Consider the following 25,050-nt stretch of genomic DNA (forward strand, 5'->3'; position numbering starts at 1 on the left):
TAAAGCACTGCTTAAATCTATTAGGCAGTAGAAACGTATTTGTACAGGTTGTTGCAGGTTTGACTGAAAGTCCTTATCTAGCACTGCCATTATTTCAACCAACTTTTAATGCATCGTCTGGAGAATAGTCACTATATTCTCCATTCTCACGTACTTAAAATTTTGATTTCATAGCTATTCACCTGAAGCCTTGAGCTTCAGGTGAATAGCTATGAAATCAAAATGTTAAGTACGTGAGAATGGAGAATATAGTGACTATAACAGCAACATATAACCTAGTTCAACTGAAAATCTACAGTATATGGTGAACAGAGGTCCTCTCCATTGTAAAGTTATTGCGGAGCCATGAGTGTTTAGACTACCAGTAAAAGTTCAACTTTAAAAATGCACTTTGGTGCTCTTTAACAATACAGCAGTTATTTAGACGGGCAGGTCAGCAGGGCTTAATCGCGTGCTCACTAAGGACAATCTACCACTATTCAGAGGCCCTATGAACCAATAGCATTCAGTCTCAATGACTAGAGTTAATGCTGTTGACAGGATGAGCTCAGAGACTGAACAGTGCTCTATGACCTTAACTTTGCTCAACCAAGGAAGAAATGCTCAAGTCAGGAAGGGAATATAACATGGCATAGCGCACAGCACTTTGTGAAAAAAGAAAGTTGACCGACATTTAAACAAAGGGCAAAAGCTGATCATTTACGGTATGAAAAGTAGGCTGCGACATAGTGCTTCAAATAATAATTTAAAAAAAAATACAAAAGAACTATCATGTAATTATAAATAAATGAACACGGTCAGGTCATTGTGTGCTATTCTGGAGAAGGAATTCATTCCTTATCACTGCAAATTAGCAGGATAGGTACAGGAAAATAAAATGAACGAGGAAACAAAATTGCACAAAAATGCCTCTTTTGCACAAGAACACATTATCTCACAATTAATAAAATATTCACCACTGACCAGCTAAGGTGTGAATACAATTTTCTGATAATTTGTCACACAGAGCGAGAAGAAGAAAATAATATTGACACTCTTCCCAACTGTATCAGTGCATTTCAGACTCACATAAGATCACTGTATTTCAATCACTGTTCCACATTTGTGTGCTCAATACATGTTGATATTTTCATGATTATTTGGCATAATCATGTTCTGTCAAAAAAAAGCTACCTTTATGGGAGAAATCTAATTAAAATTGCAATATCTGTAATATTTGGGGATAACACCTTTCAGTACCTACTGCAGCAATGAAATACAGTAAGTGTCAGACTCAGATAAGTCATGAGAGATTTGAATCTAATGTGATGAGACACCGAGCCATTAACATTAAATCACCTTGATTTTTCAAGGCAAACAGCATGGTTTCATTTGGTTTCGTTTGCTACATTTATACAGGCTCTCATAAAGGTTTGACCATTAGATGTGAGATGATGAACATGGATTGTATCCCAGTTCCTTGGTTCCCTGTGAGATGAAGCCTCCATGAACTTCAAGGTTGCCCTATCTCAGTTTACACAGCCCCAGAAAGCAGTTTAAAATGCACCGTCCAGTTGTATTACAATTAGGACAGGAGACACATTTCATACATGTTGCTGACACTAATACAGTCTTACAATGTAGTTGACAGTACATACAGTAGTTGACTAAACCATAAAACCATATAAACTGTTCTGTGGGCAAATCTTACCTGTTTTTGGCATCCAAGAGTATGTCTCTTCCCATGCGGCTGATTTTGAGTCTCTATCCCTCCATCCATGTCCTGTCTTCTCAACTCAACTGACAGGTCCCAAGCCAAAGAGTTCTTCCAGAGAGGGTTAACCTCAAACATTTGCTATTTCCATGCAACACTGTCAGCTAAATTAAACTAGTACATAACTTACTTCCCGGGGACCTTCACTCAAAGTTCCCTTGCCTGAGATACATTCCATCAATCCTGAAGCGACCATTCTTCCGCGGTGCTTCTGTAAATGAGCCGTGAATCATGGATCAAGAAAGCAGCTCTGATTGTATGGCGAGGACAGAGGATCGGTTATAGACACGATGAAGTGATGGAGGGAGTTTGATGGCATATCATCATGCACGAGTGAATCTTGTGAGTCTTGTGTCTTGAGTCGTTTATATCAGACTCGGTGCTGTCTGAGAGGTTAACGTTACCTTGGAGGAGTCTGTGGAGACATGAAGGAAAATAATTCACAACTTTTTGCCAGCGTAAAATGTCAAATTTAATCGAGCGTTGAATGTATCATAAACTGTTGATGAGGAGACACCACCGATGGATTATGACAGATCAAGTGGATATTAAAAGTAAATTAAACTGAAACCCAAACAGTATGCAAACGCTGTCAGAGCATGACTTCTTCAGTCAAACTAGCATGACCAGATCCATCATACATTCGGAGGATTCTTAGCTCGCTAATAACTGTAGAACGCTAACTTGCTTACGGGTTTCTATTAGAGATACACGCTTCACTTTCCGCTCCAAGATCGGATAGACTACCTGTGTAAAGTTCAGTCAGTCATTCTACGGAACTATACATTGACATGTACAGTAGACTTGCACCATGCGATGATGTTCCTTTGATTGGGCAAGTATTTTTCTGATTCTCAAGAGCGTGTTGCGAGACGTTCTTGGAGATTTTTTGGGCAATAAACATTCTGCCCTCTAGTGACCAATAATGCACTTGAGTTCAGATTGCAACCCTTTTCCATCAAGACAAGCGTGAGACTCGCTGCAAATGTATTTGTTTAAAAAATTACTGCAATTATGTTATTACCTCGGTGGATATTAGATATCGATACTGTTTCCAAGATATACAGAGTAGCCTACAGATTAAACTCTTATTTAATTCATACGGAATCTCAATTCTTTATATTTTTGAACTTGACAGTGCATTCGTGGTCATGCTCCGTTTCATCATCAATCATTGTTTATTCAGGGAAATTGACTAATAAGCACAGAGCTCTTTTACAGCAATGCCCTGATTGAGGGTACAGAATACAGAGCATGACAGCAGGTGACATTAAGGCCAAATCAATTTTAAAAACACATTATGCATCTAAAATCACAATAATCCGCTCATTCTACTAATTTATGAGTACATTACGACCCTCAATATGTTGTATGACGACTGATTCTCTCTTATCCTCCTCTCCTCCCTTTTCTTCTGGTAAGAAAATAAAGCCATTGGGCTTTTCTATTATGGGGTTTACCACTTACTCTGAGTTAACTTACCCAGGTGTATCACTAACACATGTACTTAAAATGTCAATATCTGGTTCATCCCACACGTACTGGAAAGAGGACACACTGTTAGTCCAAGCAAGTGACCACCGGCTGCACCCACTGAAAATGCAGAAGCAGTGGAGAAGTGGCTAACTCTTACATATATATATGTCATGTATTTCTCTGCTTTTAACCTCAACATTCCTCAAGCCCATTTGCTATCAGATGTTTAATCATACTGCCTAAAACTGGTCCAGTATCAATGCCAGTGAGGGCTTCTGTCTGCATAAATTCTGTGGGATCTGATTGGAAAATGGGGCAAATTCTGAGCGCTTTCTGTTCAGTAAATGAGGGGTTGTTTAAACAGCAATTCAACACACTAGGCCTACACAACAAGCCACAACCCGGAGATACATTGACATACCTGAGTAGATCTTAAACAACCACAGGCATATAGGCTGTGTTCATTACATCAAGACAAATAACCACAATCACCACTTGATAAACTGCCAACACCCATCTAACACCAGAATGGTCAAAAGGTTCATGAGGACACCAAATTGTTGTTGTCACTGTCCTATCGAAAAATGTTTTCGAAAAATGTTCCTGGGAGGAAGCCTAATGCATATGCTATGTGGAATTGTCAGCACAAGCCAGGTCAAAGCATCATTAGACTACAATAATGTCTTCATTTGTACAGCACAGTAAGTATGCTTTTACGTGCCATACACGTATTCCCTTCTCGTTTAAGATGAGCCCGAAACCAGTTGCAGACCAGTTCCAGGTTCCTTCTCTCAAAAAAGTTTACGCTACTCCCTCTACGCGCCTGCGTAGAACTAACTACAGCCGAAACTTGTTCGAGTTTGTAAAGCAAGCTATGTTAGCCATCTAGCTAGATTTTTTATGCGAGTAAGGAGATGGGTAAACGTTTCTGCTGACTAGTAAGTAATGTAACTTTAAATTAGACAAAATAGCTGTTTATTATGAGAAAGAGGATGCTTTGGAGAGGCCGATTCGAAACACGATTACTGTGTTTTTTGAAAAGATAACGTTAGCCAGCTAATGTTCCTATTAGTACACCCATCGGAGTATTTCTGTTTAAATGATGGCTTTCAGGTGGCACAGCAACGTAGATAACGTTACAGGCCATATATACTCAGATTAGCTACTTAGATAGATATGTATTTCACTATCTCGGCAAAATCAGAGGGGACAAACAGTTTTGAAAAAACGGTGGATGTTTCAGGGCCCTGGTAATGCGAACCGACCCTCAATTCATCTGCACGACCAACGTTAGCCGAAGTATCGTAGCCAACTAGCTGGAAAAAGTCCCTAAGTAAACAACCCACCGAATCGGCTGAACAGAAGGACACAATATCAACCTTGGTTTTGTTGACGGACCCACTTCCAATGTAAGTTAATACTTTTCTTTTTTTATTATGCTGTGTTGCATAAGTTGGCAAGCTGGTAACATCAATGTTAATGTTATTTATTTTGTAGCAAGCTATCCTAGCTACGTAGGCTAGCTTACAAGATGGACTGCCTCAATGTGGGATGGCTAACCCGTGCGACCACAGCTAACATTACTGTGAGGCTAAAAATGCGAGCCATCTCCGTCGAACCCATGCTAGGCTTTAAATTGATTGCAATCTTGCTAAGGCGATAGAAAGCAATTCGACAAGCTTAAACAATAATTATCTGTTCATGTTTTATTAAAGGAAGAGAGAGGATGATATTATGTAATACAGACGAAGGGGATGATTAGTAATACAACGTTAGCTAGCAAGTGATGGCTAATCAGGAAACATTAGTTACATTAACTGAGCCTAGCTACAAAACCAAATTTTTAGCAAGCTTTTTCTTGGTGGCGGTGTAAGCTGGTTAGCTATTTGAGAGGCGGTGCTGGGCCCACTTAAGGTTGGCTTGTTTTTTGGCTTCTAAGTTAGTCATAGAGCTTTATAGTTAGCTAGCCCTACGATTGTATGGTAAATTATGCTGTTGAAAATGGCCGTGAATCACTGAATCGGCACAAAAGATAGCTAACGTTAGCCAAGCAGCGCTGATTGAGTTACCATGAAGTTATTTCAAACCGCACGTTTGTTCAGAAAATTGATATAAAGTGTAACGTTGTGAAAGTTTGTAGGGCTAGTGCAACCAATTATCCAACTGTCGGCTCGCGTTAGCTATTATTATGTCAGCTAGCAATGCATCATCGCCAGCTAGGAAACTTTGGTGTTCGTTTATTTACTTTTTGATGTTGTTTATCTTCTGTTTGTTTGGTTATTCTTCGTATAAGTCGATTGCCTAACTATTGTTATTTACTAAACCAGCTAGGTATAGTAAGAATAGTTTCACACCCAACAACTTTTTGAAGTGGGCGTAGTTTTTGGTCATGGGTCTGCCTCGCTTTTTAATTCATCGATTATTTTGAATTTGTTGCTAACATAAACGAAGAAAGCTATGGTTAGCAGTGGTAAGTAGGCCACAATTACCCCTTTACTTTCCAGCCTGCTGATGGTGTTGTAAGTGACTAAAGTATACCGTGGTCATGAAATCACAAACGTCTAAGCGATGTTTTTTCAGTCTCCACCGTGCATATGGAAAGTTTTCAGACCCTTTCAAGTTTCCCACATTTTGTTACGTTTCAAACATGATTTTGGAGTGTCTTGTTAATTTACAATAAAAAAAGACTGAAATATCAAACTTACATAAGTATTCAGGCCCTTTGCTATTTCACTTGCAATTGAGCTCTGGTGCATCCTACTTCTATCGGTGGTCCTTGAAATGCTTCTACAACTTGATTGGAGTCCACCTGTGCCTAATTGAATTCATCGGACATAATTAGGAAAGGCACACATTTGTCTATATAAGGTCGCACAGTTGATGGTGTACATCAGAGTGAAAACCAAGCCATGGTCATACAGGTAACCAAGATCCTAATGATCACATGATTGAGGTCCAGCGTTCCTTTGTGGAGATGGGAGAACCTTATAGTGGGACAACCATCAGTGCAGCACTCCACTAATTAAGCCTTTATGGTAGAGTGGTGAGATGGAAGCCATTCCTCACTGAAAGGCACATGACAGCCTGCTGGAAGTTTGCCAAAAAGCACCTGAACGGCTGTCAGACTATGATAAGCAAACTCCTCTGGCCTGATGAAATGAGAACTGAACTATTTGGCCATAATTCCCAGCGGTGTGTGTGGAGGAAACCAGGCGCTGAGCATCACCTCTTTAATATCATCCCTACTGTCAAACACTGTCGTGGCAGCATCATGCTGTGGGGATGTTTTTCTGCTACAGGGACTGGGAGATTAGTCAGGATAGAGGGGAAGATGGATACAGAAAAGGATAGCAAAAACCTTTTCCAAAGTGCTCAGGATCTCAGACTGGGATGAAGGCTTACATTTCAATAAGACAACGACCCGAAGCATACCGCTAAGAAAACATAGGAGTGGCGTCAGGAAAACTCTGTAAAAGTTCTGGTGTGGCCCAGCAAGAGTCTGGACCTGAGCCCAACAGAGCATCTCTGGAGAGACTTGAAAATGGCTGTGCATCGACCCTCCCCATCCAACCTGGTTGAGCTTGAACGAAGAGAAATGAGAGAAACTTCCCAAAAAAAGGTGTGCCAAGCCTGTAGGATCATTCCCAAGAACACTTCAGGCTGTCATTGCTGCCAAAAGTGTTTTAATCAAGTACTAAGTGAATGGTCTGAATACTTAAGTAAATAGGATATTTCAGTTTTTTTATTTTTAATAAATATACAAAATACTCCAATCAATTTTAAGATGAGAAAATGAGGGTTAGGACTAACCCTTGGTTGGAAAACCTGAAAGGGTCTGAACTTTCCATATGCACTGTATGTCTCCTATATACCGTGCATATGGATTGCAAATTATATTAGGGTGGTCAGTCGTCTAGTCCTAGAGATGTTATGAATACCCCTGTGTGACCACCAAAATACATTAGTCAAAATGAAGTGTCCTGACTCTTCAGAGAACTATTTTGAAAGTATATGGTATTGATGACGACAATTTCTTTCTATTTGTCTTTCCTTCAAACACCTTAGTAAAACATTCGGCAGCATGTAGCACAATGCCCCTGTATTTGAATTCATGATTAATGATTGACCGTTGTCTTCTGACTCATTCTCTTGCCACAGAATATCTGAAGCATGATGGTAATGCTGATGTTGAAGGAACAGGGAACACTGATGGCTGGATATAGGTTTGTGCTCTGTGTAGAAAGCCTGGCATATTTCTACTTATTCTGGTATTTCTTTGTGGCATCTTAAATAAACAACTGTTAAAATGTGCCAGACTACTTTTAAAGTTATTATCACGTGTGTATTTAAGTCTTTTCAATTACCAATGGCTATATTTATTACACTAATGGTATGTTTAGCTCAGTTGCTGACATTGTGTTTATTGCCTTGTTATCCTAGGCATCGAATGGTCCTGTAGAAAAGCCATGGGTAGCTGCTGTAGCTGTCCCGATAAAGACTCGACTCCTGATAATCACCAAAGTAAATTCAAGGTAAGTCTGTCCTAGAGCTGGCGGTGGAGTGTACTGGCGGTGTTTGAAATCTACACTTGGACAGATTTGGTGATAATTTTGAGGTGTTTTGATGCACAGGTGGTCAATGTTGATGATGACGGGAACGAGCTGGGCGCCGGCATCATGGAGCTGACTGAGGTGGAGCTGGTGCTACGCACCCGCAAGTGTGAGGCCGTCAAATGGCCCTACCTGTGCTTGCGTCGCTATGGCTACGACTCCAACCTCTTCTCCTTCGAGAGTGGGCGACGCTGTCAGACAGGACAAGGTGAGCCTACCTTTATCCGCCCGTCGTTTACACACTTCTTTATCTTCTTAGCGGCGAGTGGACATGCGTGAGAGAGAGTGTGGGGAGGGGTTACTATTCTTACCGATTTCCAAAAACAGAATTCAATGTTTCCTAAAGTAGTATTCTATCACATGAGTACATGAATGCTAAGGTGATGAATGAATGAACATATAGTGCAGTGTGGAGACCCAGCCTGTGAAGGCTTGAAGAATCCATCACGGAATATCCCACGAGTGGCCCTATGTGCTACTGATTTCTTTTTATTTTATTTTTTTAAGTTGTTAATATAAGATTGTGAACTTTGACCCATGCTTTCAAAAGGAAAAGAGCAAGAACTGGGGTAAGGGAGACTTGTTTGCTCCGGTAAGTCCAGTAAGATCAGGCTTGTTGTGACACCCACCCTCCCCCCCCCTCCTCCTCCTCCCCCCAACACATTGACCCAAGTGCCCCAGGCTTTACAGGGACATCTGCATAAAATGCTGCAGCCAGTGTGAGCTGGAGTCAGGAGTGCTGCATTTCTGTGGGATGTCCTGTGTGATCATGCTACCACATACTCTTCTTTCCTGTGTTTTCATCGTGGTGTAATGCTTTATCCTCTTGGTTAAATAACGAATAACCATCAAGAGTTAGCCTTGCATTCCCCTTGGACTGGTGGTGGTGTTGGTCTGTGGTATCTGGTGCCGTGTGTGCATGTCTGTTCACCTTTGACCTCCTGTCGCTACTGTTGTCTTACTGGTGTTCTCATCCGCAGGGATCTTCGCCTTCAAGTGCGCCCGGGCCGAGGAGATCTTCAACATGCTGCAGGAGATCATGCATAGCAACAGCATCAGTGTGGTGGAGGAGCCTGTGTTCGAGCCCAACCACACGCATGCCGACCTGGACCAGATCCAACCCCCACGCACCCCTACCAGTAAGACCCCCCCACACGGCTGCTCTCAGCGGCTGCATTACTATCCACTGCCTAGAGCGGCAGGGAGAACCCAAATGCCTTAACCCAGTATGGGAGAGGTAGCAATATACTTATTGCATTTACTTGATTTTAGTTCTTGCCTTTCTCAAATTCACCTGACTAAGCTAAATTGGAGGTTGGTGTTATTAAATATATCAGTTAGACACAGCAATAGGAACACAATCAAAGATCTGTCAAGCTTACCTGAATGGCAGTCTTAACTGTTTATTGCTCTGTTATTTATGTGATGCCATGTTTATATGTCTGCAGCTCCAGGTAACTCTCTCCCCGCGTTACCCAACGGCAGCTTACGGTACCCCTCTCTGGGCGATGCCTCCTCGCATCCCTCTAGCCGGCACCCGTCTGTGGGCAGCACCCGCCTGCCCTCAGTAGGGGAAGAGTCCACACACCCACTCCTGGTGACTGACGAGTCCTCAAGCGTGAGTGCGCGTGCCTGTTCCTATTAAGCCCAACTCCTGGTTGCCTAGGTATAGAATTCATAATGGCAACTACATTGATATTGTGTACTGTCCCCTGACTGGATAATTATACACTACAGTCTTAAGGAAAGCATATCTTAAGAGCCAGCGTACAGCTACAGTGTTGAGTCATTTTGATACTTGCAGTGGTCTCACACCTTTTGTGTTCTGCCCGTCCCCAGGCCCATACTTATGTGAACACCACGGGCCTTCTGGACGAGCCCTCAAGCCCTGGCGTGGGGGCCACCCCTGTGGAGGCGGCGTGCCCGTTTCTCGACAGCGAGCCAGAGGACATGCCCCCGGACCCTGGGCCTCGTGTGCAGCTGGAGCCAGAGGGCGCGAGGTTTGTGCTGGGCCCCACGCCAGTGCAGCGACGGCAGCAGCAACAGCAGCAGGAGGAGGAGGACAGTGACGACGAACCTCCCAGCTCCAATGGAGGTCAGGGCGTGGGGTCGGCGACAAGGGAGAACAACCGGCTGGAGGTAGAGACGCCCTCTTCGCGAGGCCCGGAGCCCCCCAACCACAACGCGCCATCGTCCCACCCTCGGCGGCACCGTCACAGGCCGCCCCCGCTCACCCCGGACCCCGCCAACGTCAACAACTCAGCCCTGCGTCGCACGGCCTTGCTGGACTACGAGAACCTGCCTGCGCTGCCGCCTCTGCGCGAGGTCTCCCGGACCGGCTCAGAGGAGGAGGAAGAGGATGACGAGGAAGAGGAGGAGCAGCCCAAGACGCCCTCGTTGAACGGCTTCCATCACCCCCACCCCCACCACTACCAGCAGGTACGCCAGCACAGCCCCGACCCCACGCACTACTACATCAACACGGAGAACGTGACCGCGCCCCTCAGCAGCCGCCTGCCCGAATCGGCTCGCTGGCGGGACCACCGCGCCCCGTCCACCGTCTTCAACTTTGACTTCCGCCGGACGCTCGACCCGAGCCAGCAGCGGCAGCTCAACTACATTGAGGTGGAGACAGACGGGCGTGTGGTGGGAGGAGGAGGTGGTGGAGGAGGAGGAGGAGGTGGCTCAGACTCTAGCAACCCACACACGCCCAAGACCCCCACCTCGCCCCTCCCGCTGCCACACACACCCACACGCCGGACGGAGCTGTACGCCGTCATCGACGTGGAACGCACGGCCGCTATGTCCAGCCTCCAGAAAGCACTGCCCCGCTACGACGGTACCTCCAGGAAAACGCGCCACAACAGCGTGGACCTGCCCATGTGAGAGGCCTGTCAGACACAGGCCAGTGACGTCTTATGTCAGACACAAAACACACACCTATTTAAACGCCATGAACTGGACGCCAGTTTCTTTCCTTTGTTGTTTTTTTTTATTATTTTTATACATAAAGAGTCAGTACTTGGAACACCTCCACACATGTGGCACAGTAAGCCACGCTATCCGGTGCCCACCTAGAAGGGAACTCGAGAACGCAGGTGCTTTGTCATTCTACCATTTATTTTTATTCCTATGGTAATATAATACTACTATTCTTACACTCATTTTCCAGTGCCTGTGTATTGGTTTTATTATGTTAATAACAAGGTTGGACTACATTCCATGTCCATCCCATATGGTACAAATCAGTATTACTGACCCAACATTCCTTTTCTTCCCAAATGAGTTGAGACCACAGGATGTCTTCATTTCAGTATGTTGAATATCATGGTACACTACATCGTCAATTTTCTGACTGCATACGGTAGATTCGTCTTGGCACAATAAAATGTTTATTTTGTTCGATTTGTACTCCCTTTTATTGGTTCTTTTCTGGATGATGTATCTTCATGTTGAAAAGTACTTAATAACTTTTTTTTAAATCAGTCCAGTAAAATAACCAGCTTTTTTTATTGCACATATATCAAGTAGTGTGTAGTGAAGTTGTCTTGTATTGTCCCCAAACAAGGTATATTTAACCACATTTGTTTACCTGCTGGAAACTCCCAAGGAGTTCAATAATAAGGGAATTTTAGGAAATGATGCAAACAGTTTGTTCTCTGGTTGCTATGGGTACACAACTTTACCCAGCATAAGTATCCTTATCCCTTTGGCTTATTACACTGTCAAAATTTGAGCACATGGTTTCATAAGACATTAAATTGTTGATGCAAGCAATTACACTGGACGAGGTTCAACACCTAAACAACATTTACTGGCCAACAGCTGACATTCTTATTACATTCTAATAACCTATGATGGTCTTTTTTTTTTGTTTTTACCCATTACTTGGAAAGTAGCCATGTTGAAAAAAGTCTTTATTACATTCCTTACACAATTTACAACAAACCTGATTGAAGGGAACAGGTAGAGTACATTAGGGAGCCAAGACATATCACATTTGTCTACAATAATAAAAAAAAAAATACACAAAAGAGCCGTTGGAAATCTTTCACACAATACATACTGTACATCTGAGTGCTAAGCTGTCACTTAAGGAACAGATACCTGAACCCTGGTTGCCCTACATCCACACAATGAATTTCTCAGGGCACATTTAGTCCAAGTGCGCAGACACAGTTATCCGTTTCATTAACCCATACAAAAATATATTTATTTGGTTGTACTTTTTTTGTTTCACAAAGTGAGAGGACACCAGGGAAAGAAAAAGAAGCACCATATAGAAAGGCAGTACTGTGGCTGGGTCCTAGTGGGCCAGGATTCTGTGTCTGGTTGCTTTCTCCACCACTCCATGGTACTCGTCCAGCTTGGCTTTCAACTTCTCATACAACTAGGAAAGGCACAACAGTAGTAGTTTAAAAACAGCACTGGCTCAATTCTCTGAAGTAGACATCCTAAAATGCATAACTGACTTAGTTTGCAGACAAGCTTACGATGGTGACAGCATGAGGCCGCAAGAAGCATTCATTTTCCACATTCTCTGGATATCTATGAAATTCCACCATTACCTTGTATACTCGATGAAATACAAGATATCTATGAAAACACCACTCACCTTCATGTTAATTTGACTTTCACCGAGGTTGAACAGTAGCTGGTCTATCGATGTATACGGAAGCCAAACAACGGGCGCTGTGGCTGACAGAGGTCTCTATAAAACACACCAGAGGTGGGGGAGGGGGACTTTTTAAAAAGGTGACACTGGATGGAACATACACCGATAAGCCACAACATTAAAACTACCAGCCTAATATTGTACATGTCACAGTAACATCCAGGACCCAAGGTTTCCCAGCAGAACATTGCCCAGAATCCTCCACCAGCTTGCCTTCTTCCCATAGTGCATCCTGCTGCCATCTCTATCCCAGGTAAACACGCACCAGGCTATCCAACATAATGTTTAAAAAGAAACGTGATTCATCGGACCTGGCCACCTTCTTCCATTGCTAAATGGTCTAGTTCTGACCTCACGAGCCCATTTGGGTGGTGGATGGGTCAACATGGACACTAACCGGTCTGCAGCTATGCAGCCTCATACGCATCAAGCTGTGATGCACTGTGTGTTCTGACACCCTTCCATCATAGCCAGCATTAAGGTTTCAGCATTTGTGCTAATGTTATTCACTTCACCGGTCAATGGTATTAATGTTGTGGCTAATTAGCGTACATGTGACCATTAAACTGATAAAAAAAAAATATATATAGCAGAAATGTAAACCACTTATCTGTAATACATTCATGGGTTACAAAGCATTGCATCAACACTTATTTAGGGTTGTTTAATTAAATGATACAGACTGATTACAAGGAGAGGTTATTCTGGGTGACTACGATTCTTCAAGTAAGAATGGGGTGAAGACAAATGAGGATTCAGAGTTCGCCCACATCAAAGTTAAATGCCAAGGGACCAGAAACCACTGTACAGTCATTACGTTACCTCTATTCCAAAGTACTGGTGTCCCTTTCCAAGAAGAGCGTCAACGTATTCCAGGACCAGTTCCGTAGCCGACTCCAGCTGGTCGAACTTCAGATAAAGCCGTAGCAGAGCAGCGGTGTCCACAGCCTATAGAACACAAACACACAGACAGACAGACAGACGGTGAGGGGTTTCCCACGGTCTTCACAAACAGCAAACCTGATATTTTGTTGACCATTAAATGGATATATTTTTATATCGTATGATGTACGGGCCTAGTTTTTTTTTTAAGTTACTATGGTGAGTTTGTTAAAAGGAGTGACAGAAGAAAACATCTTCAGTGATTTACTGCATTACTGTTCAAGGATGATGATGATAATGGTCTTGAATAACAGTAGGATGTCCGTCTCACCTTGTAGTCATTAACCAGCCAATCAGGCAATGGCACACCATGTGAGAGCAGCTTGTTGATGACACACCGGTAGTGCTGAGCATTCTGGGAAGGATGTGCCTCAAGGTAAGAAGCTAAGAGCCGCCATGCCTCATCAGTAGCACTGCAGGACACGGAGAGCAACACAGGAATGAGAACATGCGGTGTCAAATAGTTGTTCTATTTTCAGTCACATTACCAGAAAGCCACACAAACCTGGACTCCTTGGTAGTGACGATAGAAGAGAGCTGATTGGCTGCCAGCCAATTCCAGGCTTCATTCTGACTCTGTTCCCCACCGTACTGCAGTTTGATACACCTGAGGACAAGAACATTGAACACGGCCATTTATGGCATGCCAAATTCAGTCTTTCAGATAATGCTCCAATTACAAGCTAAGCATTAACAGCTAATGCTGATCTTTAGACAGACTCACTTGAACGTCAGCCCTTCAAAGACCTGCGTGAGGGGCAGTTTGAATGTCTGACAGAGGGAGAGCGCCGTGTCAAAGAGGCCCGTTTGAACAAGCAACGCCACCATCTCCACTGCGGAGGCGCTTCCTACAAACGCCACGAGATACAAAGAACCAAACATTCACTACCAACCACAACAAACATTAGCAATCCTAACTGGTCGTACAAGTGTGAAAGGCAACACCTCAAAGTCACAATTATGGAAGGATTGTAACATTCACTATAAACACTAGAAAACAAGATCATGCCAACCAATTTGTATTAGCCATTAAGCACACATCAGCCTTATTCCTATGATCAGACAGCCTGAACACCTATCATATGAACTCATTTGTGCTCAGGTCCAGTGTCATTGTCCTTGCCTGCTATGGCTGCTGAGGGAGGGTGGTGCTGGGCCAGCGTGAGGCGACTGCGGGCCAGGTTGTACTCCTTCTCCAAGTCCTTCAGCTCCAAGATGTCAATCTGGCGCTTCACTAGGGAGGGGGGGGGGGGGGGGCCATGAGTTAGTCATGGCTGAATTCTTGCATTGAACCATCTGCTTGGGTGCCAGAAACCACGTCTCAAGTTTGATCGTGTCGGATTACCTGGGCCTGGGGCAAACTCTCCATCGTAGTTCCGTTTTGGTGATGCACCCGGCCGTTCATACTAGACGGAGATCGAGAGAGAGCAATCAGCATACAACGCTCGTTTGATGTCTGAGTGTGTTATGAGCTACAGCACCATGCAATGATATTACAAATCACTTCAACAGTATTTGTTGTTGGACACAATAAGTCCAGTCCTCAGACTTCTGTTCTGCGTCTAGACTGACCGTGCTTCCAGAGGAGGGCTGGACGATCCAGGCATAGTCAGGCCGGATGAGCCGCAGGCAGTTGAGGGCGGCCAGGTAGCAGTTCACCTGCTTCTGCAAGCCATGGAGCGTGCGCACCTCCCGACCCAAACGCATGCCGTACTCAAACATCACCGTACCGGCTGGGATAGACAAGACAGGTGGACATAGAGATGGTCATTCACTTGGTAAATCACAGAAAAACGGCAATGAGCCTACCAGTGGAACATGACAACTGTTACACTAACTTTACAGTGAAGCTCACCTTTTCTATAGTTGTGACGGTTGATATGGAAAGCGTAGAGCAGCTCATAGTAGTTGTGAGTCATGAGGTCCACGGCTCTGGCACGAGACTCAATAATACTCACCACCTGCAGAAAGACAACGAAATGGCAGGACCATTTGGAATGAGAACGTTTGGATGACGTGGACCTCTGGCATCCATAGTGCCAGTGCCACTCGTATCAAATAGAAGCATGCAAGGATGTGTACACTGACCTCATCGTGCAGGTTGACATAGGAGAACTGGACCAGATCTTTAAGCTGTGACCGCTCACACAGAACCACCACCAGCTGCCGGAGACAGTCCAGCTGCCTGTACACACACAAAAACATCACGGGTGGTCAAAACTAGCTTCTATAACAGTATTGGTTCCCCTTACTAATACTTTAGGATCCTTGTTTTGTAAATTACTATGGAATTCTAGAAAGACCCTTTTCTAGAATTCCATAGTAATTTTCAAAACAAGGATCCTTTAGTATGGGAGAGAAAAAATAAATAAAAATCTACATTGCAAGAATAATATTACTTTCAGTAGATTTGAATAAACTCCGTCATGTCATTGTTTATCGTAAGTTATTATTCCGCAACATCTGTGTGCTGCTAGTATTAAGATGCGGCTATACATGTTTGAAAAGATGCGCCTATACATGTTTGAAAAGAGCTCTTCTCTAACATGTCTGAACATGTCAGTACCTGCTTTGGTCTGGGTTCTGGACCAGAGCCTCATAGGCCTGGCTGTTGTGGCCCAAGTCTAGATGGTGTTTGAAGATGCGAGTCCAGAGGGCTGCCTGTAGAGCATATAGAGGCAGACACTCACATCGGGCAGTCATGTACATCACATGCAGATAAAACTGTAGGGAGATCAGTTCCCGAGGCCCAGAAATGGTCTCCTGTAAATGACCTACCTGACTTCTGGTGTCATTAACGGCTTCTGATATTGCCAGCGTGGCTAGCTGGATGACGAGCTCAGGTAAAGCCACATCCTCCAGTAACCTCAGCACCTAAAAGACCCAGGGTGAAGGTGAAGAGAAACATCCTCTCATAAGCCAAGAGGCAAACAGAGATTCATAGAGAGACTAGAATCATCTAAAATGATTCAAACATTTAACAGAACATTTTTCTGTGTATAATGAGCATTTTACACCAATCTGCAAAATAAAAAAGAATGTCAGCACACCTTGTTGTAGTACTGCAGCCGAGGGGCACTGGCCACCTCCTCCTCCTCCGTGCCGCAGAGCTTCAGGAGGAAGTCCTCCTTCTCTACCTCAGTGGCCGCCTCCTGGAAGCACTGGAGGGCCTGAGGGGAGAAGACACACCATCAGCACCAACCCCTCACACACACACACACACACACACCAGCATTTAGGCACTTACACTAACTCTTCAACTAACACTTCAAAGTCCAAAGCTTAAACAGACAGGAATTTATTTAGCATATTTCTTTGTCTGATTACTACTCTTCTCTATTATCACAGATATCAATAACATCTTTATGACATCCTGACATAACTCTTTCAAATTTCCTTCACATGACAATGATTAATGTAGAGTTAATGCTTTGAGGTTGCCTGGTTTAAGTGCAAACTTGTGATGGTGAACAAATGTTTGATCATAAACTGTGTGCTAAATTTGAGGTGGACATGTACAGTGAATTTGACTCTGCAGCACTTCAGTTGGGTCTTACAATATGGCCAACTGAAAGGCTTGGATTGTCAGCGCACGCAGAGCGATTCATCTTTACAGTGTTATGCAGAGAAGAGCTTCAGCTGTGGCCCCTACCTTCTGTCCCTCCCCAGTGGCCAGGTAGCACTGCCCCAGGATGAAGCGACAGGAGCCCACATTCACCTGACACCAGGGCCCAATCAGGCGCACATATTCCTGTCACACACACACACACACACACACACACACACACACACACACACACACACACACACACACACACACACACACACACACACACACACACACACACACACACACACACACACACACACACACACACACACACACACACACACACACACACACACACACACACAAAAAGACCAGGGTCAAACCAGGGGTACAGAAAATAGTCTCGTGATAACACGTGATACACACACATTACCCAACAAGAAAAACAAGATGTGAAAATCAGTTCAGTTCAGTTACGCGGCATCAGTAACTTCCGTGCCGCATGGCGTGTGGTGATATGTAAGTACGGCACCCCCCCCTCACCTGCAGTTGTGTGTACTGGCAGTTCCCCATAAGGCACTCAGGGAACAGAAAGCCAGGGTTGCTTGGCCAGCTAGGAGGATGATGTAAGGATTAAATATTTTGTGCAAAGACATCGCCACAGTATTGGATGCCACTGATGGAGGCCGTAGTACTATGAAGTGTACAATTATAATAATGTTGTTGACACTATTCTATAGACTTTTTTTTTGGCGTGCTTAAAGGATACAGGAGCTGTGCGAGACTGGTGACCACGCTGGACGCCATGTGCGGCCAGTGCAGAGGCACCTGACTAGACTGGGCCTCCTGCTGCAAGTAGATCTGAGACACGACGATCTTACGCGCCACATTCTGATAGAAGAGCTCCACCACCGTCTGGGGATTTAGGACTGTCAGAGAGAGGCAAGGCCATGGAGGAGAGGTTACAAGAGAAGATACAAGACAGAATTAGAGACCAGGCAAAGCAGATAAAAGCAACAGAACTGGAGCCACCAGAGAGGTGTGTGAGCTAACCTGATCTGTTGGGTGCCATGGCAGGGGAGTCGGACAACTCCAGTACGGACAGATGCTGGAGATTGGCATCGCTGGGGAAGACAAAAGACGTTTACATTTACAAGAGAGCGGATGTCTAGAAACTTCTGGAGCAGGTATCTTACTGAAGGCTACGGCGGCTCAAGCTAGACAGAGGCCGAGCCGTCCGGGCGACTCACAGTATGTCGAGGGGCACGGAGGAGGCCAGGCTCTGGCTGATCTTCTTCAGCAGGTAGTAGGAGCAGAGCAGGTGGGAGCAGCGTGGGATCAGGTCCTGCTGTAGCTGCAGCAGCTGAGCACCTCCTCCCAGAAAGACCTGCTCACACAGCATGCAAATATGCAGCACACTAGATTACACGGCCAGATTCAGCAGCCTGGACACACATAACTTCCTGTTACGTTACAAGTCAGATCTTACTTTCACATCCACTACAAAGTTTGCAAAGAGAAAGGGCTTTGTAGGCGAGTGTTCAGTGAGTGTTAATAAGTGTGAGTTTGTGCACGTATGTAGATAATGAGGCGTAAAAGTCATGTTAGAGACGATGATCAACCGCAGGAATGTGGTATGCAAATGTTCAGTGACAACGTGGCATCTGCGCGAGAGAGTGAGAGAGTGAGAGAGCAAGTACTCACATTGTCCCCAAGCCGGAGGTAAAACTGCTGCAGGATGAGGAGATCCCTGCAGAGCATGGCTCGCGTGAGGGCCATGTTGCACACGGCCTGGCACACCACGCTCACCGCCACGCTGCTGCCGTACAGCTGCGAGAGGCTGATGCGCACGTTCAGAGAACGGCCTGCTAGGGGGGGGAGAGACAGACCACTCCAGCTCACACCACCACACCAGTGCATATCAAACCAGTTTACCCACCATTCACTGACTCCGTACGCATCAATACACACCAACGTTTGCAATGCTTACTGAGGATGCATAACATACTAAATCAATCTATCTACTTTTACACTATACCTGACAGTGAACACTACATCTGACCACAGCCACACCTGCCTGGCATAGTACTAAACCACTAAAGCCTTTTTCCTAGCTTTGTCATAAAAAAAAGGCTGGCTTTTAACACTCTGAATCGACATTCAGCACCTCTGCTATAAAGTCAGAGCTGGAAGAGGGCATGGACAAACAGTTGCAGCGACACTAACAGAAAACAGTGGCGGCCCAATCTAACTAAACACAGAGCAGTGCTGAGGAGATGTGCCGCTCTGACCTGCAGCGAGTGCGGCTCCTTCAGCCCCAGTCTCAGCATCCATCTCCAGGTCCATCTCCCTGAGCAGGACAGACATGGCCATCATCGGGTTCCGGATGTCCTGCAGCTTGTTCTGGATTTCTTCTATGACATTCTCACTGCAGGCAGGTGACAAGAGTATGACCGTTAATAAAAACATATATTTATTTTAAATAAAATAAAAATACTCGACCAAGGAGAGCACATAGTCCATAAAATGGTTCCGTCCCCCCCACCTCCACCCCTAAATAATATTCCAATCTGTTACATTGTGCCAATAGATTATTAGCTTCTGGTAAGTATGGATTCTCCAGATTCTGTGCATGTGTGCGTGTGTGCGTGTGCTACTGACCTGTCATTGGCCAGCATGGTCTCCAGCACCTGCTCCGCGGCCTTCTCTGGGGACTGCAGGTGGTCCAGGGCCTTCTCCATGTCGTAGGCCATGTCTCCCTGCAGGCTCTCACTCACCAGCCGCAGGCACTGCACCAGCTGCAGCACGTCCCGGCCCACCTCAGGGTCTGACAGAGACCAGACACAAGCAGCAGTTAGCAACAGAGAAAAGGCATGACAAGGAAGAGTGTCCCAAAACGACTTATAAAACCAGACAGACCAAGTGATTTTCTTCATATGGAATCATTCCTTGTTAAACACTTGCTCATCACACACCATAACTCCTTATTATGAAAAAAATAACAGATGAAGGGGCCGCTGAGAAGCAGCATCCCTCAAATACAGCTGACCAACACAGCAGAGACAGCATGAAACTCTAGGTGACCTGGCGCTCTAATGACAACTCATTAAGGCAACACAGACCTTCAGCCACTGGAGTCTCCTCCTCCGAGAAGAGGTATTCATCGGCAGACAGGTAAAGATGATCCACAGCAAAGCACGGTAACAGGTAAGACACATAGCCCTTAAAAAAATACAACATCATCAGCGGGTCAGTGATTTCTCCCCATCACAAAACAGCCTGTGGTTTCATGACGACAGAAGTATGGTGATGGGGGGGTACCTTTTTCAGCACACAGGCCATGGAGGTGGCCTGGTTGATGAGCAGGGCCAGGGGAGTGGACAGGGCCTCCTGGTACTGCAAGCAGCAGGCATAGAACTTGGACCAGAACTCCACCTGCAGCTGGCGGTACTCCTCCTGAGAGAACTCGTACTCAGTGACACTATTTTGGAGCTGCGCACAAGGGTGGAGAGGAAATGGAAAGATGAGAGGAGGACAAATCGCAGAGAGATATTCAATTTCTAGCCAGCACAGGCAGGCAGACAGAGAGAGAGAGAGAGCGAGACAGACAGACACTCACCTCATTCTCAACTGCAAGGGTCACCTCCCTCTTCAGTGACTCCCAAGGCAGGTCAAGGTACCTCTCGGTGCCTCTTTTATAAATCTGAACAGAGAACGTGGTGATTAAAGCTACTGTAAACGATCATATGTTAATATGGAATAACCCACTCTCAACATGTTTTTGTACACCCTTTGAGTGCAGAAACTCAGGGCTTACCTGTAAGGCTTTGACTATGGCCATAGCAGTGAATTGAAGAGGAGAGAAGAGTATTTCAAGGTAGGCCTCCTGTTGGGAAAAACAAGGGGTTTTAGCCATGACGCAGGCCCTAAAGCCTGACTAGCCACTGACCGAGCAGGCTTGCTCACTTACCCTTGGGTCCTGGTCTATGCCGATGTGGACTTCCTCCCCTGGCGCAGGATGCATGAATACCTGATTCCACAGGCCAGCTGAGTTGCTATCAGACAAAGAGAAGACGCAAAACAACAGTTCCTCACCTGCCAGAAACATAAAAGCATGAACTTGTGTCTGCAAAACAAGCTGCTACAACATGCCCAACTCAGACAGTCTCTCTGGAACTCACTGCTCAAAGTTGATGTATTTCACCACTGTCTGGTTGTCATCGTCAAGCCAAAGACCCCAGATGTCAGTAGATGTCAAGTCAAAATCCACCAGTGTGTCCTTAAAAAATAAAACAAATAAACTTTTGAAAAACTGAAATACTTATCATCAGTCAATAAGCAAAACTGTGGCTGAACAAGTGGCATTCACACACACACACACACACCTGTGTGGTGAACAGGGTGGAGAGGTGGTCCAGGCTGTAGCGGTTGTTGTCGGCTACCAGCTGCAGCACACAGAACTGGCCACGCTTGGGCAGGCCGAGGTAGACGCCCAGGCACAGGCCGGTGGTGGAGGAAAAGGAGAGGCGCAGCCTGTGGCCCTGCCCCGGCACACTCTTCACCTCGCCACGGCCCACCGGCAGGTACTCCAGCATGTCAGCCACCATCAGGCACACCTGTTCCTGTAGGCGGGGGAGGGTGGACGCATTTGAATATCAGGACAGATAGGGACAATTCCTCATCACACTTCCTCTTCTTTAGATGGCTACAGGGTTTTTCCACTCAAACTCAAAGTTTTGTTATTATCCACCAAACGTCATGTGAGAATCACCCATATTAGATATGCTTCTTACAACATCAAACAAATGCGCTGATCTATGAAGAAAAAGAAACCCAAAATGCCATGTTAATAGCATGGACTCCACCTGTAATGGACAGGTAATTGGGGTAATTGTAATCTATGGAATATTGTCTCAACAAGCCCATCAGCATACAATGTTAAGTGTATTCTCCACAGCCGTGATGCATATCTATACGCTATATTTTTTGATCCGACTATACCAGTATGTGTGGGGAAAGGCGGTCATACTAGACAACAGCATAGACCACCTTTCAATTCAATGTGCCCAACCCCTCTCAAAGCTTGCGGTTCCTCGACTGCACCAACCTTATAGGACCACATGCGCAGCTTGTGATCTTGGCAGAGAGCGAAGATGAAAGTGTCGTCCTCCAGCTGTCTGACGGCCAGACTGAGGGCCAGGTCTGATGGGCTCTGGTCCCCCCTGAGGAAAACATTTCACAATTTATATGCAATAACAGTATCCTTGGACACAACTGGAGAGGGCAAAACTCAATATAATGGCGGGCACTTTAAAAAGAAATACTTGGGCAGCCTTTCTATGACTTTACAACAATAACTGTATATTTTTGGAGTATTTTCGAACCAGAGAGAACATAAAGGTTAAAAAAAAAAGAAGAACTGACCTGATAGCAGTGGGCATCCAGCCAGCCAGTCTCTGCATGACTGAGCTCTGCTTCAGCTCCACTGTGGCCACCATCCCTGTAACAAGCATATAGGAATCACCCTGCTTTCCCATACTTTTAAAACATACACAAGAAGGAGTTTTACCCGATGCTCTCATTACCTGGTGAGTCATGAGGGGGAAGACAAACGACCAGGATGCCACCAGAGGCGGTCGCCAGAGCAAAGTGGGCTTCCCCCTCCTGGCTGATCCAGGCTGCGGAGGTGCTGGGGCTGACGGAAGGCAGGCCCGGGCCGCTGGGCAGGACGTAGCTGTGTGCAGGGTCCTGCAGGCTCAGCTTCCCCACGTCTGTGAAGATGGACTGCATCTGGAGCTCTGTGACCAGCTCCTGTGGTCAGAGGTGGCATAGCAGATAGAACTGGGTCAATAGGGACTACTTCAAATCGAAATCACAGACATTTTCTACACACTATATACTTTCAGAGAAGCTATTCATAGACAAAGTTGACAGTCCTTAAAGCCTTGTGAGAAATGAAAGGCAACTTAATTGATATCCCTCTGCTTGTCAGATAAAAAGTGCATGGCAATTAATATAAATGTAAGCTGATCCTACAAACTCGGATTGCTTGAAATGAGTCATTGCTTTCTTCCCCAGACGGAAAGACACTCACACTGCGGTACATGCGGGAGGGATGGGGCAGAGCCAGCCGATGGACTGACTGGTTGGTAACAATGAGAATGATGACATTGTTGACAGTCTCCTGGATGTGCACTCCGCCAGGCAGAAGCTGGCAGTGGGGGATCTTCAGACGTACTGCATTGTTGAGCAGGTTCGTGTCCAGTGACTGTTCCACCAGCTGGACTGTGTCCCCAGATGTGGACCTGGACAGGTGAAACAACCCATGAGTTTTCAGAAACACCCAATTAAAGACACGATACAACAGCAAATGACTGTTGTTATAAAACTGTTTGCTGTTGTATGAAGATTCTGATAAGGTGTGCAGGTCAGTGAAATAATTTCATAGAAAGCGTCAGACATCATGTTCATCTTAACTCCACATCAAAGAGGTTTAACTTACCAGTGTATAAATCTGTTACTTGCGACAGACAGGAGCTTCCCACTCTCTTCATAGTAAAAGCCACCGGCACTGTCTGGACATTTGACTCCTCCTGGAAGAGCACTTAATCCTATTGTAGCATCAAGGATATAACGCAATTAGAACATTTGTACAACCCTAGATTTGCACTAAGTGATTAGCGTCTGGCAACTAAGCAAAAAAGCTACCTACAAGTTACTACATAGTCCGTAACTTTGCTCAAGGAAAGGACAATAACTTTAGCAAGGGGAGTGATTACCTGATTATCGTTAACTTTACAGCACAACTAACTTTAAAACATGTTAACAAGAAATATCTGAATTACGTTACTAAAAAGACGGACCATTTCGAACAGCATCTGTGGTGAAGACTGATACTTGCTAACCACCCAAGTAAAATACTATTACTAAACCAACTTAGTAACCACTGATGGAGGCTATCGGTAACGTTAGACAGTGGCTAACGATAAGGTATGAGGGGCTGGACAAAAACAATTCACCAAAGACAACTGGCTAACTCACATGTGCCGTTATCTGCGCGCGCACTAGACCTGAAGGCCTGGAAACTAAACCTAAAGTTTAAACCTTCCACGAATCTGTCATTGTGAACTAATTTAGCTATACCATAACTATGAACACCAGTGCAGCTATGAAGTTGGTAATGCATGAGGTACTTAGATTGTGCTAGTTAGCAAGGTCACCAATGCAGCATTTCTAATGAGCTAACTGGCTAGCAATCACATTTGTGGATGTTGAGCCACGGCTTCATTTCTCGCGCTTATGAGGCAGAATGTGTACTATAGCTAAACGTATTGTAATGGATGCCATGATCAATTTAAAAGTTTTACCTAAGTTGACAGTGATGTCGCGGAACCGTGAAAATGTTTCCCTCTCAAATCCACATATTTCTATGAAGCTCCTGTCCAACGCCGCCATCTTCGCCGCCGCATTGGTTTGGTGAGTGGCGAGTACAGGAAGCTAGGCGCCTTCAATGCTTTCGAAAATTTAAAGAGACAGACAGCCATAATAAAATAGAAAACAGCCGAGCAGAGTTGGGTCAGACGGCCCCAGTGTGCTGTAGCCCTGTATGCTTATTTTGACTCAATGCAAATGTTGCACGTTAACGGGTTAAAACAGCAGAGAAGCATGAAGACATAAATCCCTGCCAAGTAGATACGTTTGAATAGGTAGTCTCCCATCAATCCCGTGCGGTGTCATGCAGCAAAGTTCTGAAAGTGACGAGGACCTCACTGTCAGACAACGTATGCAAAGCCAGGAAGTTTTGACATTTAGATAAATAAAGCACGGGATCAGGGTCGTCGTTTGCACAACCATAAGTAGGGAAAGGCCATTTAAGGTGCTTAAGGTGATCATTTTTCAGCACTGAGTTAAGAACTAGGATCTACAGCAGGCTGGAGAGAAGATGGTTCAAATAAAGGTGAAACTGGGAAGGAAAAGCATGACCCGTCACCTCTTTAACTTTTCGGTTAATTTCAGCCATTTCAGAAGCATAGGTTTGTGAGGT

General features: G+C 45.1%; 2 protein-coding genes across 4 annotated transcripts; one reads left to right on the plus strand and one right to left on the minus strand.

Annotated features, from left to right (window-relative positions):
* Nucleotides 1-4,025: 4,025 nt before the first annotated feature.
* frs2b (fibroblast growth factor receptor substrate 2b) lies at nt 4,026-11,244 on the plus strand. 2 transcript variants are annotated; one of them, XM_012815631.2, is made up of 7 exons: nt 4,026-4,638; nt 7,388-7,452; nt 7,670-7,761; nt 7,861-8,047; nt 8,820-8,978; nt 9,288-9,457; nt 9,679-11,244. In XM_012815631.2, exons 3-7 carry the CDS (start codon nt 7,696-7,698, stop codon nt 10,723-10,725), a joined length of 1,629 nt encoding a protein of 542 aa, XP_012671085.2. In that variant the 5' UTR covers nt 4,026-4,638; nt 7,388-7,452; nt 7,670-7,695; the 3' UTR covers nt 10,726-11,244. The 2 variants fall into 2 exon arrangements, with proteins under 2 accessions (XP_012671085.2, XP_031421107.1); XM_031565247.2 differs by lacking the exons at nt 4,026-4,638; nt 7,388-7,452; nt 7,670-7,761 and adding an exon at nt 8,390-8,431 and having other exon boundaries at nt 7,977-8,047.
* Nucleotides 11,245-11,739: 495 nt separating this feature from the next.
* On the minus strand, nt 11,740-24,508 carry nup160 (nucleoporin 160). Of its 2 annotated transcripts, none has more exons than XM_031565249.2 (35): nt 24,374-24,508; nt 23,509-23,617; nt 23,101-23,311; nt 22,592-22,817; nt 22,431-22,506; nt 22,114-22,228; nt 21,392-21,628; nt 21,188-21,285; nt 20,977-21,061; nt 20,824-20,892; nt 20,626-20,709; nt 20,328-20,498; nt 20,129-20,228; nt 19,668-19,833; nt 19,298-19,434; nt 18,711-18,871; nt 18,257-18,393; nt 18,060-18,130; nt 17,776-17,935; nt 17,550-17,619; nt 17,109-17,207; nt 16,507-16,626; nt 16,235-16,330; nt 16,023-16,117; nt 15,545-15,641; nt 15,312-15,417; nt 15,029-15,189; nt 14,802-14,862; nt 14,580-14,690; nt 14,181-14,304; nt 13,962-14,063; nt 13,728-13,869; nt 13,337-13,462; nt 12,455-12,550; nt 11,740-12,229 (listed from the first exon to the last, which is right to left on the minus strand). In XM_031565249.2, exons 1-35 carry the CDS (start codon nt 24,459-24,461, stop codon nt 12,146-12,148), a joined length of 4,191 nt encoding a protein of 1,396 aa, XP_031421109.1. In that variant the 5' UTR covers nt 24,462-24,508; the 3' UTR covers nt 11,740-12,145. The 2 variants fall into 2 exon arrangements, with proteins under 2 accessions (XP_031421109.1, XP_031421108.1); XM_031565248.2 differs by having other exon boundaries at nt 18,711-18,874.
* Nucleotides 24,509-25,050: the final 542 nt, after the last annotated feature.

This window comes from Clupea harengus, chromosome 3, assembly GCF_900700415.2.
Source record: "Clupea harengus chromosome 3, Ch_v2.0.2, whole genome shotgun sequence".
Taxonomy (NCBI): Eukaryota; Metazoa; Chordata; class Actinopteri; order Clupeiformes; family Clupeidae; genus Clupea; species Clupea harengus.